The sequence below is a fragment of the Protopterus annectens genome, chromosome 13.part0 (genome assembly GCF_019279795.1).
Source record: "Protopterus annectens isolate FY-2018-M chromosome 13.part0, PAN1.0, whole genome shotgun sequence".
Lineage (NCBI taxonomy): Eukaryota > Metazoa > Chordata > Ceratodontiformes > Protopteridae > Protopterus > Protopterus annectens.
Window position 1 is genome coordinate 1,259,314,028 of NC_056747.1, and position 19,618 is coordinate 1,259,333,645.

The 19,618-nt window shown below is 40.4% G+C and overlaps 1 protein-coding gene across 1 annotated transcript in view; it reads right to left on the reverse strand.

The window, feature by feature from the left end:
• Positions 1-4,883: 4,883 nt before the first annotated feature.
• Positions 4,884-19,618, reverse strand: part of NPEPPS (aminopeptidase puromycin sensitive) — a 1,948,381-nt gene continuing 1,933,646 nt past the window's right edge. Inside the window, exon 26 of the mRNA XM_044054968.1 lies at positions 4,884-6,069. Within this exon, the coding sequence (XP_043910903.1) occupies positions 5,908-6,069 (162 nt within the window). The 3' untranslated portion in view covers positions 4,884-5,907. The remainder of the gene's footprint in view (positions 6,070-19,618) is intronic.

A 19,618-nucleotide genomic window follows, 5' to 3' on the forward strand; every position in this document is an offset into this window, starting at 1 on the left:
CGAGGCACCGAGAGGGAGACTCAGAACTGAAATATGTCCCGAGATATCCCCCTTGGGCCTGACTGACTAATCCAGAGTCCCGAATCCAGAGGACGGAGCCGACGGGGTCGGAGCCGATGTCTGCACCGATGGAGCCGGAAGGGCCATCGGAACCAGACTAGCAACATCACACGGTGTGGAACACTCCGGCTCCGAAGACAGAGATGCGCTCGGAGGAGGAATGATTAAAGCAGGGTTCGGGACGGGCTCCGGAGCCAACTGGGCCGGAGCCGAAAACAATTTTGCCAAAACCGGTGACTGGAGGAGCCTCTGGACCACCCTATCAAAATCCATATCCAAAAGGGTCCTGGAGAATTTGGAGGACAGGGAGAGAGATCGAGATCGCCTCTCAGGAGAGACTGGTCTGAGACTGGGCGATCGGCTCCGAAGAGGTTCCAATATAACAGGAGCCGACGCAGGTTCCATCACCACTGACACTTCCTGCGGCCCCAAGGACAGTGGAGCCGAGGAGGTCGATGCAATCTTTGTGACTTTCTCCGAGGGCTCCAATGAATCTGATGGAGCCGGAGATCTCTTTTTTGACTTGGATGATTTAGACTTAGCGCTGGGAGAAGAATCTAAGACCTCTTCGAAAGAGGGTTTCAAGAGTCCCTTTAGGATCAGCTTATTCTTTCTCTCTTGGAGCACTCTGGGACTGAATGCATGGCAAAAGCTGCAGGACTCCTGCAGATGAATGGCTCCCAGGCAATAGACACAAATAGAATGCCCATCTGTGATGGACATTTTGTACCCACATTTAGAGAACTTTTGAAACCGGAAGGTTTGTGCTCTTTGGAATCTTTAGACAATCACAAGAAACCAACAACGCGACCTAAGAGAAAGTCTGACAGGAAAAACTCAGACACTCAACACCACAGAAAACATGGGAATCAGACAGGGTTGAAACAGTACACACACACTAGAGAGACACACTGAGCCCAACTATGCCAAAAACCTCCAACTAAAACTGTTAATGACTACAGGGTTGAGAACCGAAAATCAAACCTCTAATTTAAACGGTTTGACAAACAGGACGAAAGGACTAGGTCCTCTAACTGAAACGGGCCTAGCCCGAGGGAACAGTTATCAGGATACCACAAACACGCACACTACCAAAATGCTAAACACTAAAGACAATAGCTATGAAAATAGCTTTTTTGTTTCAGAGCAATAAATTTTCTCAAGACAAGAAAAAAGGTACTTAGCCACAGCCAAGAGCGAGACCACGTCTGAGCTACACGAGTGGCAAACGAGATCTGGGGATATGGAGCAGTGCACCATGGGGATACCTGCTTAGCCCAACCAATAGAAGACTTAGAGCTAGAAAAGTTTGGCCGAGTCGGAGCCGTTATTCGGCTCCGAACCCACGGGTAAGAATGTAGGCGAGATAGGACTACATAGTTTCAAGTTGGCTGGTTCCAAAATTGCTGACTGCATGCAGGGTGAAGTAAGCAAAAGATGACTGTTAGAAGTTGGACGATGTAGCACACTTAATTGGATACACCTGCTGTAAGCAGTACCAGAGCTACAAAATCCTTTATAAGGGACAAGTATTGGCATCATTCTAAGGTTCAAATAAAAACAGCAGCAGTGGGTTAAGGTACAGAAGTTGACTAGCAATTTATCCAAGACTTTATTCAGTTAAAACACACAAAGGTCTCTGAATTATCAGAGATGAAAGTGCTTGGAATACTGTTCATACCTTTTGGATTTTTTTTTTATGCAACTACACCCTTTGTGTGTTTTAACTGAATAAAGTCTTGGATAAATTGTGATTCCGCTTCTGTACCTTAACCCATTGGAGTTTGTGTTGCCTACATCATTCTAAGGTTGTTAAGGGCATACTTCAACAGCCATAATAAGAACAGCTCCAACTAGTCTTACATCTGGGACTTCCTCAGAAGCTCTGCTGGCACAGAGAGGTGGAAGTAGGGAGAAGAATCATTAATCTAGAACATTACCTTCAAACACAATCCAGTGCACTACAGGGACCACTAAACAACTGCAGGTAGATTGTTAGCAAACGCCTTCAGTTATCCATATGAAGTTCAATTAATAGAATACACTCAGTAGGGCATATCTGTGATGATATGAGGGTCCAGCTATGCCAGGAGAAGTAAGGCAGTGACACGCAACATATGCCAGTATAGCTAGCTGGAATTTTGTAAATAATTGTTTGCCATTTGTATATCAAACTGATTTGTGTTGAAAATGTATTTGTAAAGTTGCTTGTGTTAAACATCTATCAACAGTATATGTACTGCTGGACAGAAAATAAATATACATTTATATCAGACTGTACTGCTGTAACTGAGGAAATGCATATATGTTAACAGAGGATACTGGAAGAGAAGAGGTTAATCTCAGTCCACCCAACTTTAAGAATAAAAAATTGTATCTCATGGTTCTCACTGCAGCCAGAGACAAAATGCCTGTGCCAGAGAATGGTTTATTATTAGCTCCTGTAGGAACAGTGGAAGTGTTTTATTTATTTAACATTTATTGACCAGGAAAGTCAGACTAGGACAGAGCCTATTTTCAGAGGAAGCCAGGGGAGAAACTCTCCAGATGCATGTCTTTGGAATGTGGGAGGAAACCAGAGTACCCGGAGGAAACCCATGCAAATGGAGGGAGGACATGCAGGCTCCACAAATAAGGCACCTTAGCTGAAAATTGAACTGGAGAACCTCTTGCTGTGAAGTGACATTAACCTCTGCACCACTGAGCTGACCGATGACTTACAGAAGCTGCAACAGATCTTAGCAAAGCTCTGTGCATGTGTATTATTGACATACATGTGTCAGATTCTGGGTCAGTTGCTAGGAAAGTGGTTAGCATGGGAACCAGAAGTCCAATGACCAGATGTATGTGATGTCATTCTGTAATCCATCACTGAAATGCTGTTTTTTAATAGTAGATGAAACTGAAGTCTCACAGCACTCTTTCTGAAACCTAACATAGAAGGGACCCCCTCACCTACTTCATCTTGCCTTGCTTTAGTAAGTGACCAGGGAATAGTAATTCTTTAGATCAATCAGGAAATTACAGTGATATTAGTTAAGTACTGTTTTTCTGCATCTGTGTGAATCTATTCGTGTTATTTTAATATTTCCTGTGACCAATACTCTGGTGTTTATTAAACAGATATTCTGTATTTTCATGTTCTTTTATTAAATCTATTTACACTTTTCATTTTGGCTGGCCCTTTAGAGAATATTTTAACCTCAGAGTACTCATATCTATTTGGTGACTCTCTGGCCACTCCTGAAAGCCTTAATGCATTGGTCAAACACTATCATTTCATTAATATTAATTTCACTCAGTATAATTGGGTATCCTTGTAAGAGCCTTACAGTAGCTGGCTTCGGAGTGTCTGGTGGAAGTATAACTACCTTACAGTCTGGGCAGAAGGGGGCATAGGTAGTAAATCTGTGCCAGTCTTTCCCAGGTGTGTGTGTGTGTGTGTGTGTGTGTGTGTGTGTGTGTGTGTGTGTGTGTGAGAAAAATCAAATCTCGAAGTATGTGTGTCAGCTGCTTGGAGAAGGGACACAAAGCACTAGTTTCACAGAGTGTGCTGGAGGACTTGGTCTGGACACTCGGCTTAGGACTCAACTTTACAGCTGTGCCAATGAGAGTCTTAGTGGGGATCTGGAGAGAGAGAGAGAGAAAGAAACCAACCTTCGGACTGAATGTGTTCCGTGTACTCTTAGAAATTGTGCTTGATGCAGAGAGCTGCATCTTGAAATTGTGTGTGTATCTATCTTTATTCCAAGTGAACGTCCCCCTCCAGTGAAAGTGATGTGGTGAAGGTTCAGGCCCCTTGATTACTGGCCCAGAATGGGGACGTCACACTATCTTTCTAGGTTGTATTCAGTAGTGCATCATTCATGGACTTTCTACTATTGGCTGAAGTTGGTGGTAGACAAAATGAAATCCTCACTAGTCAAAGAGTAGTAGTTTACACTCAAGGACTGCTAGTTTACTCATAGTAACAGAGTTGATCTCCAGAGCAGTAAAACCACTGTCTGCCTTTCACATCTATTGCCTTGTCCACATGCTCTGCTACTGTCCAGAGGTACCTTCATGAGTGATTTTACTTCCAAATCCCCTGCTGCAAACTATCAATGCTGGCATCTTGTGAGATTTTAAGTTAAGCCTCCAATTTAGGTCTTTAGATGGTTTCAAGAACAGAGGCAGTGTCAGTGCAAGTCTTGGCTCAATCTGTCAGCTAAAGAACACTTCAAATGCTTGAATATCCCAGGTGCTGATGGTGGAAACTTTTCAATGATTAATGTCAATACTGAAAGCAAACGTGGGAGTGGCAAAAGATAACTGCATGGTACATGGATTAGTGATCCTCTCCTAGCATGGTACCACCATGACATTCACCAGAAGGCAGTATTGGTCATCCCTCAGTGTCAAGGGTAGCAAATATAGTAATAAATGCCAAACTGGGGATTGGTCAGGAAAAAATATCCAAACTTACTTGCATTGCAGAGGTGTCATGATGTCACAATTATTTATCCACACTTACTCTGTTTGCCTAGGTTTACTAACATTCCCAGTAAAGACAAGGGTATTTATGGATGCACACTAACTCATTGGAGTTAAAGCAATTTTATATCACTAAGTCTATCAATATGAGTACTGTAGACTTAACATTTTGCAGACATGAAAGTGACAGTTTTCTGACTTTCTGCTACTCATTTTACAATGCCATTTCCATAGTTGTAACGCTCAGATTAATAGACACAATCTTCATACTGTACTGTGGGGGTAGAAAAGTTTTTGTCAAGCACTTTTTAACCAGATTCATTTCATAATCACGATTACAGAAGCAAAGATTCATTAACAGCAAATTTATTTCACTGAAATGGTAGCACAACAAATGTAGCAGGGATGTACTGCATTGCGACATGGACATTAGCAATTTGTTGGAATATAATTAAGTCACACTTAAAGATGTTGGTACTAAAGAAAAAAGGTTGAACATATCAGAAAAGGCTTCAATAAAATGGGGAAATATGACCAGAAAATTTTAAGCAAACATACAGTCCTGCAGGACACAGGCAACTGTTTACATCAAAAATGCAGTAAGACTGTTAACATTTTAAAGCTACTGAATTTGTCACTGTGTCAAATTTAAATAAAAATAATTAAAATAACGTCCTAATGGCATGAAATTTTCCATTCAAAAGTGACATATTAATCATTAATGAATGAAAAACCTATTTGACTTTTTATATAACTCCTTAATCCACTGTCAAGTAAAATTAATCAGTTTACATGTGGCTCATATATGATAGCATCTTCCGCATATCCCAGGAGAATTCTCCTTAAAACTTGCACTAGTTATCTGCCATGTTCCTGCTTAACCGTTCTCAGCAATAAACCTCATTTCACTTCAATCACTTACATGCACTAAGCCAAAGCACTCACAGGTGTACAGCTTTTTATACTGTGTGTTGATCCCTTCTTGCTACAGACCTTTCAGAGGGTGGCACTAACAAAGACAGAGGGTCCCTCATTACTTCAAGCACTTCCTCTCTTCAGGTCTGCACTTTATTTATAGGCGCCACCTTTTACTAAGAGACTCAGCTTAGTGAATAACAAGGTTGAGCTCAGTGACATTTAAAACAACTTTTCCCTGAAGTCCTATTACGTAGTCTTGAAATGCACCCTACTGTACTGCACATTCTGTCTTGTTTGAGCAGGATATAATTAACTACATTCATTGTCCAATTGGCTTTTTTTTTTTTTTGTTTTGTTTGGAGAAATGACATGGCTTTTCACTGTAAATTAGCTATTCAATTTGTCCTTCTCTATTTCAGATAAGGCTGTCAGGTTATAAACAGTTCCAACACATGTTCACTTTTCAGTTGTAGGTGGTGTTGAGAGTTTCCTCTGTTTTAGATAAAGTTGAATGTCATTCGCATCCCTTTTGAGCCAAGCTGCATTCAGCAGGATATTTTCACAACATTGCTGTATAGCGCGTTCAGCTGAGGGTGCTTCATGGACGTCAAAAAAGTCCTACGGCACAGAAAAACAAGGTTAGTACCCACTGCTGCAAATCAGTTAAACAACATGAAGAAAAGTTATGTACTCACCATACCAATGCATCTGAGTTGCGTGTTTTTGTCCTCAATGGGTTTTAGATCAGACTTTGGTCACTTTTCAGACTTAGGATCTGTAGCTCAAGCTCTTCCCCTTACCTACCCATATAATCCCTTCGAAACCCTGTATTACTTCAGATCGCGTTTGCCCCTTTAGTCTTAGAATTCAAAGGACTAAATACAATGGTATTCATAAAAGGAAAGAAAAATAATTGCCAACGTTCCAGAGTCAAATAAAAGATCTGTAGCTGAAACAAGAGAAAGACCAATAGGGAATACCCCTCAGGTCATACCAGAAAGCCATATATACATCTTCCATTAATGTAAGGGGGATGAATGAAGAGGGGGGGGGTTGAGGCAGGATGAAAACAAGAACACTGATACAACAGTTAGGTACTTGCCATAACGATGCAACAGATTATGTCTTTTTCATCTGTTCCTCAATCAATGGGAAGTCTCTCCAGCTGCTGGAACCCAGTGTGGTCTTTATGGAAGGCTACTGCAGAGGACAGCAGACCCAAACACTGCTCTATCCCTTGGAAAAATATACAATTGATAAGTATCTATCAAAACATAAGCACTGGATCAAGTGGCAGTTGTACAAATGTCATTTAAAGTTCTTGATAAAATGGAAGATGAAACAGATCTTGTGGAATAAGCCCTTGGAGGTTTTAGTAAGTCCAAAACATTTTCCTTGTAGTCATGAGAAATATAATCAGGGAGTCATCTAGTTAAAGTTACTTTTGAAAAAGACTGACCCAATTTTGCCTTTGAGAAGGAGAAAACTCAACCATAACAAAAATCCGTCTAGAAATCATGAAACATCAAAATAAATACTCTTGTAGACGGCAGTAAAATCTGCAGTCATGCAAGGTAAAAACAAGTGCTTTCATTGTAAACTTTGTCATACAAAATGTTCCTCTGAAGGAACCATTTAAATATCCTATGATACAGTGCTGTTTAATGATTCAACAACAGAATTACAATCTTAATGCATTTAAAAACATAGAACTTTTATGCACCAACACTAAAATCCATGTGTAAAAAGCTTTACATGGAAAAAATCTTGTATATAAAAAAAACTTGTACCAATAATCCAAAAGCCATCGTACATCAACTAAAAGAGTTCTCAAGCACCTATTCCCAGTCAATACAATGTTCCATACAAAATGATTTAACACTCATGAACACATCCTTTTCATCAAACTGTTGTTAGATACTCATCATTAATACCTGGAGGGGTAGTGCATCAAGTAACATTTGTCAGTAAAATTCTCATTTTTCTACATACACAAATCAATTCAATTACCACTGCTATCAAAAAGGGAATCTTTCTAAAAAATTAAATTCTGACACTTCTCATAGTGTTTATATAAAGCATTATTAGAATCCCCCTTGGTAATCACATACACATAGGTAAATTCTCATTTTCATAGCCTTCTCCTATTTACCCCTTCGTAAACATATTTGCATTGGCACAAGCCCCACATTTAAACATCCATTCAATGTTAGGTTTTCCTTGCACTTACTGCTTCTACCCTTCTCAAAATCTTTTTCAAACTGGTCTGTTCTAAATACCATGGTGGGACATACACCCAGAAAAGTGCCAGCTCCCTGGGGTTTTATAAAATTGCACCAGTTCCCGTCTACAATGGCTTTAACATCTTCTGTGGCATTACTAAATCCACAAACCAAAGCCACAGAGAGTGTCTTAATCCCTTTGCTGTCTAAATTACCAATCTTATCTCTGGAAGTTACCCCAGTGTTAGTACCATTAAAAAGCTCCAAGGAGTCCCTCAGCGCAGGTTTATAACAAAGGGGCTATCCTTGATGACTCCATCCTTTAAATTGTTAATGAAATCAACAGAACATTGTCTATCCTGAAACATGTACTTAAAATTTCAACTTCATCATAAAAGGTCACATCATCTGTAATAAGTCATGCTAGCTGAAATTTTTTCACATTTCTCTTCTGCCAAGGTGGATGGCGGTAGTTGTAATGCAATAAGCTGTTGGAATAAGTCTCCATCCTGTACACAGTAGATGAAAACCTATTAACCTCAAGGTTTTTACCAATTTTAACACCCACAAAAAACTGAAATCATTAAAATAATGACTTAAAAAAAAAACAAAGCTGTACCATTAACAGAAATCACAGATTCACCAATCTCATTTAGATCACCGGACCACCCAATAAAGATACCCACAAATCTTAAATAAATCTCAATAGGACTAACAAAACGAGATGCAAAAATAAATGCTTTTCTCCCACCACCACAGAACTAAGTTGGCAAAAACTAGGGCTGCTGATGGTCCCATAGCCACCCCCGTAATTTGTTTGAAATATTCACATTAAAAAAAATGATTTGCCAGTACAATTTCCATAGCTTCTACCAAAAAATTGGTGGTGTTTTGGTTTAAATTAGAACCAGATATTAAACCTTCATTGAACCATCACATAACCCCTGCCTGTGAGGAATAACCAAAAATAAATCTTTAACGTCAATAACCAAAAATGTTAAACCTTCATTAAATTTGACCCGATGCACCTCATTAAGGAAGTGCCAAGTATCTTTCAATACACAAGGCTTGTCGCTGAAAACTGATTTCAAGGTGAAATCAACAAATTTCACTAAAGGTTCCGTCTTGGAATCCGCTGCCACAATAGGTTAAAGTGGAGGTCCTAACACTGACTTATGCACTTTGGAAATGCTGAAAATGTTCAGGATAACAGGTTTCTCCACTTTCAAAAAATCATAACCAACCTTTGATCTCATAGTTCATTTTAAGATCCTCAAGTCAAATATCGATGAGACGATATGCTGTCGATTTCATTATTATTGACAATGACAAAAAATCACCACTGTTGAGATACTCCTTAACATTTTTTTGAGAATATACACAACTGTCCATCAATACTGCACCACTGCCTTTATCTGGTTTCATTATTCTAATAGAAACGGTTGCCATTGAAATCCATCATAAGCTCTCTTGCCCCAGCCAATAAATTAAAATAGCCATGTCTGGCCTTTAAACCCCTCAGTTCTCCCTCACATGCTTTTTTAAACGTAGCCAAGAAAGGGGACACTGGGGGATTAAAAAGACTGGGTGTATGGAGAGTGTTATCCAAGCCACCTGTAAAAACAGTCTTTAAAGTGGTAAATTTCCGGGTTAAAATTTTTAAATCAAATATTCAACCAATTTGAATTTAGAACCCGGAACAAAAGTACAACCTTTACAAAATAAATCTCCATACAATGAGCTGACGTCCAAATGACTGTAGTTATAAATTTAAATCCTTTAAAGTTGTGTAGAGTACCTTTATTCAAAGGAGGTGAAAAAGCCTCTACCTCCATTGCTGACCCCTGTTTTTTGTCCTTTTCCTGTTAAGTGCTGCTACCCATTCTGATCTCCACTCACCTCAGAACGAGGCTCCATCCTTTGTTGCTACAATAGTACAGTTGGGGACACTTAAAATAAATGTAGATGTTTGAGTATATTCACTGTTGCAGTCCTGACTTATGGGATTTCCTGCTTTGGAAGCCCGACTACTAGAATAAAAATCTCCCTCCTCCCTGGGTTGGCAGATACCCTACCAAGACATCAGGTCAGTTGGGTATAAAGGGAGTCAGCCAACACCATGACATCAGTTTTTTTTCTTGCTCCTAGAAGGCAGGAGCCCCATATGAACCTTAAGCAAGGGACAAGGTTAGAGGAAATGAGGCCTGTAGGGAATCCCTGCAGAGAGTCCTCTGTAAGAGTACGACAGAGAAGAGAAATAAGCTGCTACTGTAAGGAGAATAGGAGGATGGAAAGACTGCAAATGTAAATGCACTTGAACATCTACGTTTATGGTAAGTGAACACAACTGCACTATGTTTTTCATGCTTCACCGTTGCAGTCCCGACTTACGGGATGATTCCCAAAGCTGAGGTGAGAGTGGTAAGGGCCTTAATGGGAAGAGAGGATGCCCTGCAAGATGGCAGTCACAAATCCTACTCTGGACTTGGAGAAGGCTGACAGGTGGTACTGCACTGGCGGATTTAGGCATGGGCGCAGGGGCGCGCGCCAGCCCCTTTTTAAACTTTTTTTTTTTTTTTAAATCAGGTGCATCTTCCCAAAGGATCCTGTCTCCAAACACGCCTAATGCATCGGAGATGCGATTGGAGGTTGCAGTCAGATGATTTTTTTTTTTTATAACGATCCTCCTCCAACTGCATCTCCGTTGTAATTTACGTGTGTTGGTGGGAGCTGTCATATGGCTGAGTAAGTTAATCTTTTGTTAGAAATTAATTTAGTTTAATTTTAAAATAAAAATACAGTTGACTTTGAAACTACTCTTCTACAGTGACAAAGTGATGTGCACTGAGGTAATGCTAATTTTTATTTTATTGACTTACCAATTTTTATGGCGCCAAAACGGTACAGTTTTCTCCAGAAGAGTATTATGTGCGTTAAAGATTTCTTTGTAGTCTTTAAGAGACCGCGTAGTAATTTTCTTAGTTCTCCCCTTAAACACCAATGTTTAAGGGGAGAACTAACACAATTACTATGCGGTCTCTTAAAGACTACAAAGAAATCTTTAACGCACATAATACTCTTCTGGAGAAAACTGTACCGTTTTGGCACCTTGAAAATTGGAAACTGATGACTTGTAGATCAAAGATCTTCGTGGAATTAGAATGTTTTAATTTTGTATTAGTTCGAAAAGAATATACACATTTTTATTTAATAAAGGCTTATTTTCATCAACACATTTAATTAGGGTGTTAGAAGGAACATGTAAGCTGCCTTTCTATGATGTGAATAATTTGTCCAAACCTGCATATAATAAAAATTACTGAAGGAACTTTTTGAGTAATAGTACCTGAAAAAATGAAAAAAAATATAATCCTTGTGGAATGAGGCAATGCCTGATTATGTCAATGAAAACAAAAAGTTTTATTAAAATGACAGCTATCCATTTCATTGTATTATTCCAAATCCAGTAAGAGTGTACATTTTATATAATAATTTGGTGATCATTACTTTCAAATGTTCTTCTGAGGTCCACAGATATTTATACTAGTAAGACTATTTTTTTCTAGGGAGAAGTACATTTTATCATTGTTATCTGAAACTTACCAAGTCATGCAAAGACTTTATTATGAGTTGAATGAACTCAGAATTTATCATACTGTAATACAACTGTATATTCCTTTGGCTCCTTCCTGAACCTGCGTCATGACTGAAAAGGGCATTGGGCCAGTCCATGTATGTGGTCAATAAATAGGTATGTGTTAATAAATATAACTGTTATTGTACTTATAAATTATATACATTTTGAATTCAATCAGGTACTTGGCTCTCCAAGCACTGAGGCACAAATCACTTAATATATTAAAATATTCTAGTGTTGAGAGTGGCCTACTGTGCACTCCTAGGTATTGCTTAAGCCAGTAGTTAACTAACATGCTTGCTGTGAGGCAGGGTGAATGCTGGGGCTAGGAAATAGCAAACTTAATGATGTGTCATGTGTTGAGCATGTTACTTTTTGGTCTTGGTAACAATTTGGTCTGACAGTTCATTGATACCAGCGAGGGTGACAGGGTGTGATGTTGTGAAGAAATTATAATATAAACAAATAATGTTTAAATGGATAGCTGATCTTTATTGCTTTTTTTAAACAAAGTTTGATATATGAGAGGTAAGTTAAAAACAAATCTCACGATGGTCAGATAACTTAAAATGCTTTTAGTCAATGGTGTAGCTGGAGGGGGGTGCTAGAGGGGTGGTCTGCGCCCAGGCACACATTTACATTAAGAGTTTTAATTGAAAAAAAAAAAGTGATTTTTAAGGGTGTTCATCTTCGGCCCATAGCATCTGTTCTTCCAGTCACGTCTGTGCATGCCGCACAATTTGAAATACAGTACAGCATTTGTTTTGATCATCTTATTGCTACCTGCGAGTGCACTAGTGAATGCATTGCTGATTCTTATTGCTGCCAGAGTGTTTAATTTGTCTTGCTGCTGGTTCTTATTGCTCTGTGTGTTGCCGGGTTGAATGTCTGGCTCATACATTTGGTCTGTTCCTCTTACAATTTGTGGTTTTCTGGCAAATCAGTGAGAATTGATTTCACTAAATAATGATAGCCATTTAAATTTCAGTCTTCGTACCTTCAGGAAACGCATGGAAACACAAATCATGTTTTATTCTAGTAACTTTCTAAGATTATGCAAGCAATATTTAACATTAGTTCCTGGTTTTGGGCTTTTGATCCCCCAATAAATTTTGGCGTTTACTAGATTTCTTGTGCTGCAAAGGATTTAGTTGATTGTCAAGTGAATTTTACAAGGAGCTGAGAGCTTTTGGGAAAGAGAAGTTCTGCTTATGCCCAGTTCGCATTGCTAGTAACACAGCAGATAGTATACTTGCTTTTGATGCAGAAGGCTGTGGGTTCCAATCCCACAGTATGTAGATGGATTGCTGATATGGTACTATGTTGTACTTTAAAGGGGGTGGATGCTGCAGTCCTGTGTAGATTCTCCTTTGGAGGAGATAAGTTTCATCATTACTAGGTAATCAGTTTGCCATCTATTCCCTATTGCAATATTACTAGCTTATCATTTTTTTTAATGCAACATGGGCAATTTATTCTTCAAGGGCAACAGGCACTTTACTTGTAGATGAAACAATGAAATATAAAATTGTTTGCTAGCAGCAACTTCATTAGTTACAGATCTCTTTAATATGGATTTAGAACATGGGATCAAAATGTTCAACACCGGAAGTATACCCCTCACTGGTGAGATCAGATCATAAACTAATCTCGCTGGAGGTCCTCATCCCGCCCCCACCTGAAACAAAAAAGACCACAGTGAAAAACTTCTCAAAAGCCGATTTCACACTTCTAAAAACTAGTGTGGTCTCCTTTAAGGCCCCTGAGCCAGTGGTAAACATTACTCAAACCGCTGAATCACTTACAAATGCCTTCTACCAGCACCTACAGGACTGCATGGATCAGGCAATCCCAAACAAAACTAAGACTCTCTGTACCAAAGGCAAGCGTCCAGTCTGGTGGACCCCAGCCATAAACAAGCTCTACAACAAAAGGAGGAAGCTACTACAAGATAGAGCAAAATCCTTGAAAGGTAAGACACCTTTGATCATTATAAGTAAAAACTAAGAGCTCTCATAAAATCATCCAAGGCAAATTTTGAGAGAAAAATCGCCAAGGACTCTAAAGAGAATCATAAGGCCTTCTTTAGCTATGTTAGAAACCTAGGAGGAAACTCCCAGATATGCTCAGAATTAGTTCAAAATGATGTGAAAATTACTGAACCTACACACATTGCCAATATACTGGCTGACAGGTTCAGTGCAAACTTCTCCCCTCCCCCAAAAGGAGAGATATCTATTCCAGAGGATTGTAGCCCCCAAACATCTCCAACGCCCAGGTGAGAACTGCCCTCACTAAGGCAAAAACACAGCATCCATGGGACCGGATGGTGTCCCCGGCTGTGTGCTTCATGAACTCAATGAGGAATTAAACCCACAGTTAGGACAGCTGTTTAATCTTAGCCTCACCTCAGGATACGTACCCAAGGAGTGGCGCACGGCGACTGTGGTCCCACTTCATAAGGGCGGTGCCTCCACAGACCCTGGAAATTACCGCCCCATTAGCTTGACAAGCCTTATCTGCAAAGCCATGGAGAGGATCATAATGGAACTCATAAATAAAGACATAGGGAACTTGCAGACTTTGGATCCAACTCAGTTTGGCTTTGTCAAAGGCAGATCCTGCCTCTTAAACTTGGTTGACCTTTTCGAGACAGTCACCAAGGCCATTGATGAGGGAAAGGCAGTCCATACAGCCTACCTCGACCTGGCAAAGGCCTTGACACAATACCCCACTCAGGTATCATCGAAAAACTCATCAGCTTGAATGTAAACCCATACATCACAAGATGGGTTGCAAACTGGCTAAGTGACAGAACCCACAGGGTCAGAGTTGCTGGAGCCATGTCAGACTCAAAGCCTGTCACAAGTGGTGTCCCACAGGGCTCAGTCCTGGGTCCACTCTTGTTCGGCATCTACTTTTCTGAAGTACAAGCAAACACAGGAGGGTTATGGCTGACAAAGTTTGCAGATGACTGCAAACTGGGCGCCATAGTCGAAAACACATCTGACACAGATATCCTCCAGAAGGGCCTCACAGAAATGGATAACTGGTGCCAGAGCCATGGCCTGAAGTTAAACGCCAAAAAATGCATAGTCATACCCTTTGGGAAAAACAAGGCTACCCATAGCTACCATATAGGTGGCAATCCACTGAGCACAGAAAAAGTCATCAGAGATCTGGGGACCCAGGTTGACAGTAGCCTTTCGTTTGACACTCATGTTGCTAAAGTAGTTAGGAAAACCTTCTATATCACCCACCTGATCATGAAGGGATTCACATCTAGATCAAGGAGGTCATCGTCCCCTGTACTCATCACTTATTAGACCTATGATTGAGTACAATGCCCGTTCGGAATGTATCTGACCAGACACCTGCTGCAGCTTGAAAGGCCCCAAAAGTTCCTCACCAAAAGGATAAAGGGTCTCAAAAATATGTCATATGCTGCCCGACTGAAAGAACTCCAGCTCTATTCAGTCTCATACCGCTTGCTCAGAGGTGACCTGTGCCTGACATATAAGGCCATGTCAAACCCAGATTTGATGAATATGCTTCACCTCAAAAAATCTAGATCCCTCAGAACCACAAGGGCGGGAGACTTAAACCTTGACACGGTTATAAATAGAACGTGCTGGAGGGACAGATTCATCACCCAGAGACTCCCTATGCTGTGGAACAAAATCCCGGTACATGTGAGGCAGAGCACCTCCCTGGTCTTGTTCAAGAGGAATCTTGACCAATGGATGGGAGATTGCAGATATACCCCAGGGATTACTTCAGCGTCACTGCTTGACAGAGGCACAGCAAAATGATAGGCATAGTTTTTATTCAAACTAAAGGGGTGGCGAAAGCCACATAACTATGGGCTAGGCTTATAAATGCCCTTGGGCAGATAGCCTAGTATGAACCTATGAACCTATGACTTGCAGAGATTGCGCATATTTACTGATATTGGTGGGTTGTAATGATAGAAGTTTCACTAGACTTTGATGGAAATGTTCTGAATTGGGCAGTTTTGTCATTGTTGCTTTAATGTATTAAATGTTCAAAATAATAAATTTAAAACATGCTCTAACAAATGTGCTGTATTATATAAGGAATATAATTTAATACAATCAAGAAGGTGAATCAAAGAACACATGTATGTCTGCATGCTCCTAAATATGTGTGCAAGTGGCCTATGATTTGAAAACAGCCCAAAGTTAAACTTTTTATCCGTCACTGGCCAGATGCATTTTCTTTGAATGTGAGTTTCAATGCTGTTTCAATGAATGTGAGTTTAAAGGCAGAGAAGTTTTAATGCTAAGTCTATTTTCATTGTGAGACTGTTTTCCTTTGTTTAGCAGATTTCCATTATCAGTGTTTGTGCCATAAAATTTTAAAATAAAATTTTAAATGAAATCCATAATAGTAAATGTAAAAGTAAAGCATAGAGCGGTATGTAAATTAGTGTTTATGGTAAATGGGGAGAAATAGGCCAAGTAATGGGACACTGGAATGACTGGGGGGGGGGGGGTTGTGTATTAGGACTTCCATTTGATCATGATTTTTGTGAGGGGGGGGGCTACAAACTCAGACATTCCTGGGCAGCACAGACTCTAGCTGTGCCACTGCTTTTGGTTAAGTTAAGGCGCTATTGTAGAATATTGTGTCAGATATTTGAACTGAAGCCCAAAAATGACAGCACTTTATATGTTTGAATGTAAATATATCTCCCTATTTTTCTCTCAGTGGGGGATTTGCAGACCTAATGGTTCTTTTCTTCTGAACTGAGAATTTTAAATGTGTAACTGAATAAGAAAATACATAGTTTGACGGTTTTGTTTCGGCTGAACTGCCTATTGATAGACTATGTAACTGCAGTCAAAAACTGGCCACAGTGTCAATTAAATTCAGTTTTATTTGACCCTAAATAGGTTATGAGGCACTCATACTGGCCGACTTTTCAACCAACAGCCCTGATCAATCTATTCACAGCGCCCCCCCCCCCCCCCATTTGTGCACAAGGCATCGGGGTTGTCACTTCAACAACAACCCTAGTGTCCTTAGCAAACTGAAATGATGATTAAAAATATAATTGAAATATAAAAGAAAAAAATATAGAATTGAAATAGATGCAAGGAAAAGAGAACACGTGAAAAATAACAAAAAATTAACTTATTTACATTTTAAGAGAGGTATGCACAGCAGCCAGTAACAAGTGATTGAACATGTTTTTTAATCGGTCGTAGTTGTTTTAAAGTTTATAGGTAACTCAATAATGTTTGTGTACATTCATGTAGCTCTCCTTAATGTGAAAGTTTTACTAACAGCTGCATCTAGAAAGCTCATGTCATGGTTAATAATGCTGTAATTAAGAGTATATTGATGAATTGACATGATTCTACCTCTCAACCTCTTAGAGCAAGAAATCTGGACAAAGGCATTTATAAAAGTGGGACAAAGGCCCAAAAGTAGGGACAATTTTTAAATATTGCTCTTACAAACTTAGAAAGTTAGAAGAACAGGGTTTGTATTAGCATGACTTTACTGAAGGGTATGAAGTCGGAAACTCAAATGTCATTATTTTCTAACTTCAGTCTTTTGTGATTTGCCACTAATTTGCCAGAAAACCACAATTTTATGAAAAACAGACAAAAAATATGTGGCAAAAATCTGGACATTCTGGAAAAATTGTGCAGTTGAGATATATGCCAGGCATATCTAACTACTGGAACGTCCACAGAGGTTCCTCACTAAAAGAATACAGGGTTAAGTAAAATGTCCTATGCAGACTGCCTTAAGGTTCTATCCCTGTATTCTGTCTCTTACATGCTTTTGAGGTGAAAGCTATTCCTGATATGCAGGGCATTGTCAGACCCCACTGTGCTGGACCTCCTGCATATCCACAAAACAAACAGTACCAGAATTACCTGTTCTAAAGACTTAAACCTTACCTGTGATATAAATTGGATCTGCTGGCGAGACAGGTATGTATCCCAGAGATTACCCAGTCTGTTCAAGTGCTGTGTGCGCTGCACAAGAATTACCTGTTTCTTCTGCCATATCTACAGCAAAATCATATGCAACTGAATGTACATTGATGTCTTTAAACACGTCAGAGCTTCTTAAGATGGTCTTTTCACAACCAACAAACCTAGTGTCCCACTTGACCGCTTAGACCCTGGTAGTCAACTAACCAGACTGCGCCCCCCCTTTTGCAAATTCCTGGATCCGCCACTGTACTGCTTAGTAAAGGTATACAGAGATGACCAGGTAGCTGCTTCCAAAATGTCTTTGGTAGGTTCTCCCCTTAGGAATGCAGTGGAAGTAGAACTGGCCCTAATTGAATGGGTCCTGACAGACTCAGAAGACATCTGGCTGTGGTAGGTGTAACAAATTGAAATGCAGTGGGTGATCCACTTGGAGATAGTTTGAAAACTAGTTTTCCTTCAGAGCCCAAGGCAAAGGGAACAAACAGTTGTTCTGACTTTCTGAAGGTTTTAGTCCTGTCAAGATAGCAGCGAAGTTGCCTGTGTAAATCCAAGGAGTGAAGGATTCTTTCTCCGTGGTTCTGTGGCTTAGGGAAGAATGTAGCCAAATATATGGCTTGGTTCAGGCAAGTGTCTGTGACCACCTTGGGCATAAAGGAAGGATTAGTTCTGACTGAAACTCTGTCTTGGTGGAAGATAAGAAAGGGTTCCACTGCCATGAAGGCTTGCAACTCAGAGACCCTCCTAACTGAGATGATAGCCAATAAAAGGGCAGTCTTCCAGGTGAAGAATTTTAAATCAGTAGAAGCAGATGGTTCAAAGAGGGGTAAGGTCAATTTTTCTAGAACAAAGTTGAGGTCCCAAGGTGGGACAGGCTGCCTCCTGGGAGGTCTGATGTGCAGCAGTCCCCAGCATGGTTTTATTAGGAGTGGGGAAATGACTGCAGGAAGAGTAGGAATGTGAGCTGAAGTGGCAGAAGCGTCTATCTTAATGGATAAAAGGATAGGCCTTTGTCCACCCAGATAGCCAGGTACTCCAAAATGGCTGAATTGTTTGTTGAGACAGGGTTGAAGACCTTGCTGCTGACACCAAAAAGAAAATCTTTTCCACTTGGCAGAGTGTTTCTCTAGTACTGAGTCTTCTAGACTCTGAGGATATTAAGCACCTGACTACTCAGGGAGTGCTCTGGGTAGAATTTTGATGAATTATCCAGGCAGAGAGTTTGAGAGTCTGTTGGCTGGGGTGCATGAACTTTCTCTTCGCCCAAGTCAGCAGAGCTACTCTCTGAGGTAACTGCCAAGGTTTTTCTTTGGTCAAACTCAGTAGCAGGATGCACCAGTGCTGCCTGGGCCAGTATGGAGCTATAAGGATGATCCTCGGTGCATCTTCCCTGATTTTTAGGAGGACCCCTGTAAAGGGGAAGAAATACATAAAGAAACAGATCACTCCAGAGGAAGGAAAAGGCAAAGGCATTTGTCCTCCAGGTTGTATGACACTTTCTCCTGGAACAGAATCTTTTTTACTAAGCGTTTTCACTGGTGGCAAACAGATCTATTTGACAGGATTCCCATTTCTGGACTATGCTGAGAAATGTTTCCTAAAGCAATTGCCACTCATGGGGAATCCATTAGGTGTCTATTAAGGCAGTCTCCTAGAGTGTTCTGGGACCCAAGAAAGTACAGAGTCATAAGGTGCAACCCCGTTGCATCAGGTGTCTCCCAGATTGGCACTGCCAGCTGGCAAAGAGGGTAGGAGAGTGGGTGTCCCCTTGTTTATGTAGCACGACTGTTGTGTTTTCTGTTTTGACAAGTAGGATTCCCGGTTTCCAGTGATCTTTGAAGGCCTCTAAGTCATTCTGTATTGCCACCAATTCCTTCCAATTTATCTGCTTGTGTCTGAACTGCTCTTCCCATTTGCCCTAGGATAACGAGGTGCTGGAAAAAAGAAGTTATGTACTCACCAAAACGTTCCATCTGAGTAGTTGTACTTCATTTTTCTGCAACCTGTGGGTATATGGATCCGTACTGGATCCGAGCTGGCAACGGTGTTTTAGCATCTGCTCCAAGCTCCGAGCTCCTCCCATTACCCATAATGCCCTACCATCTCCTATCTTCCCTCAGATCGAGTTTGTTGCAACTAAAAACATAAGCAACTCAGCCCAATAAACCAATCCTGAAGAGAGAGGAAAAGGTCTGGGGGAAGGAGGGAGGGAATGTTGCAGAAAAATGAAGTATAACTACTCAGATGGAACGTTATGGTGAGTACATAACTTCTTTACCTGAAGTAGTTAACTTAATTTTATCTGCAACCTTTGGGACAGAGTCCCCAGCTACTCC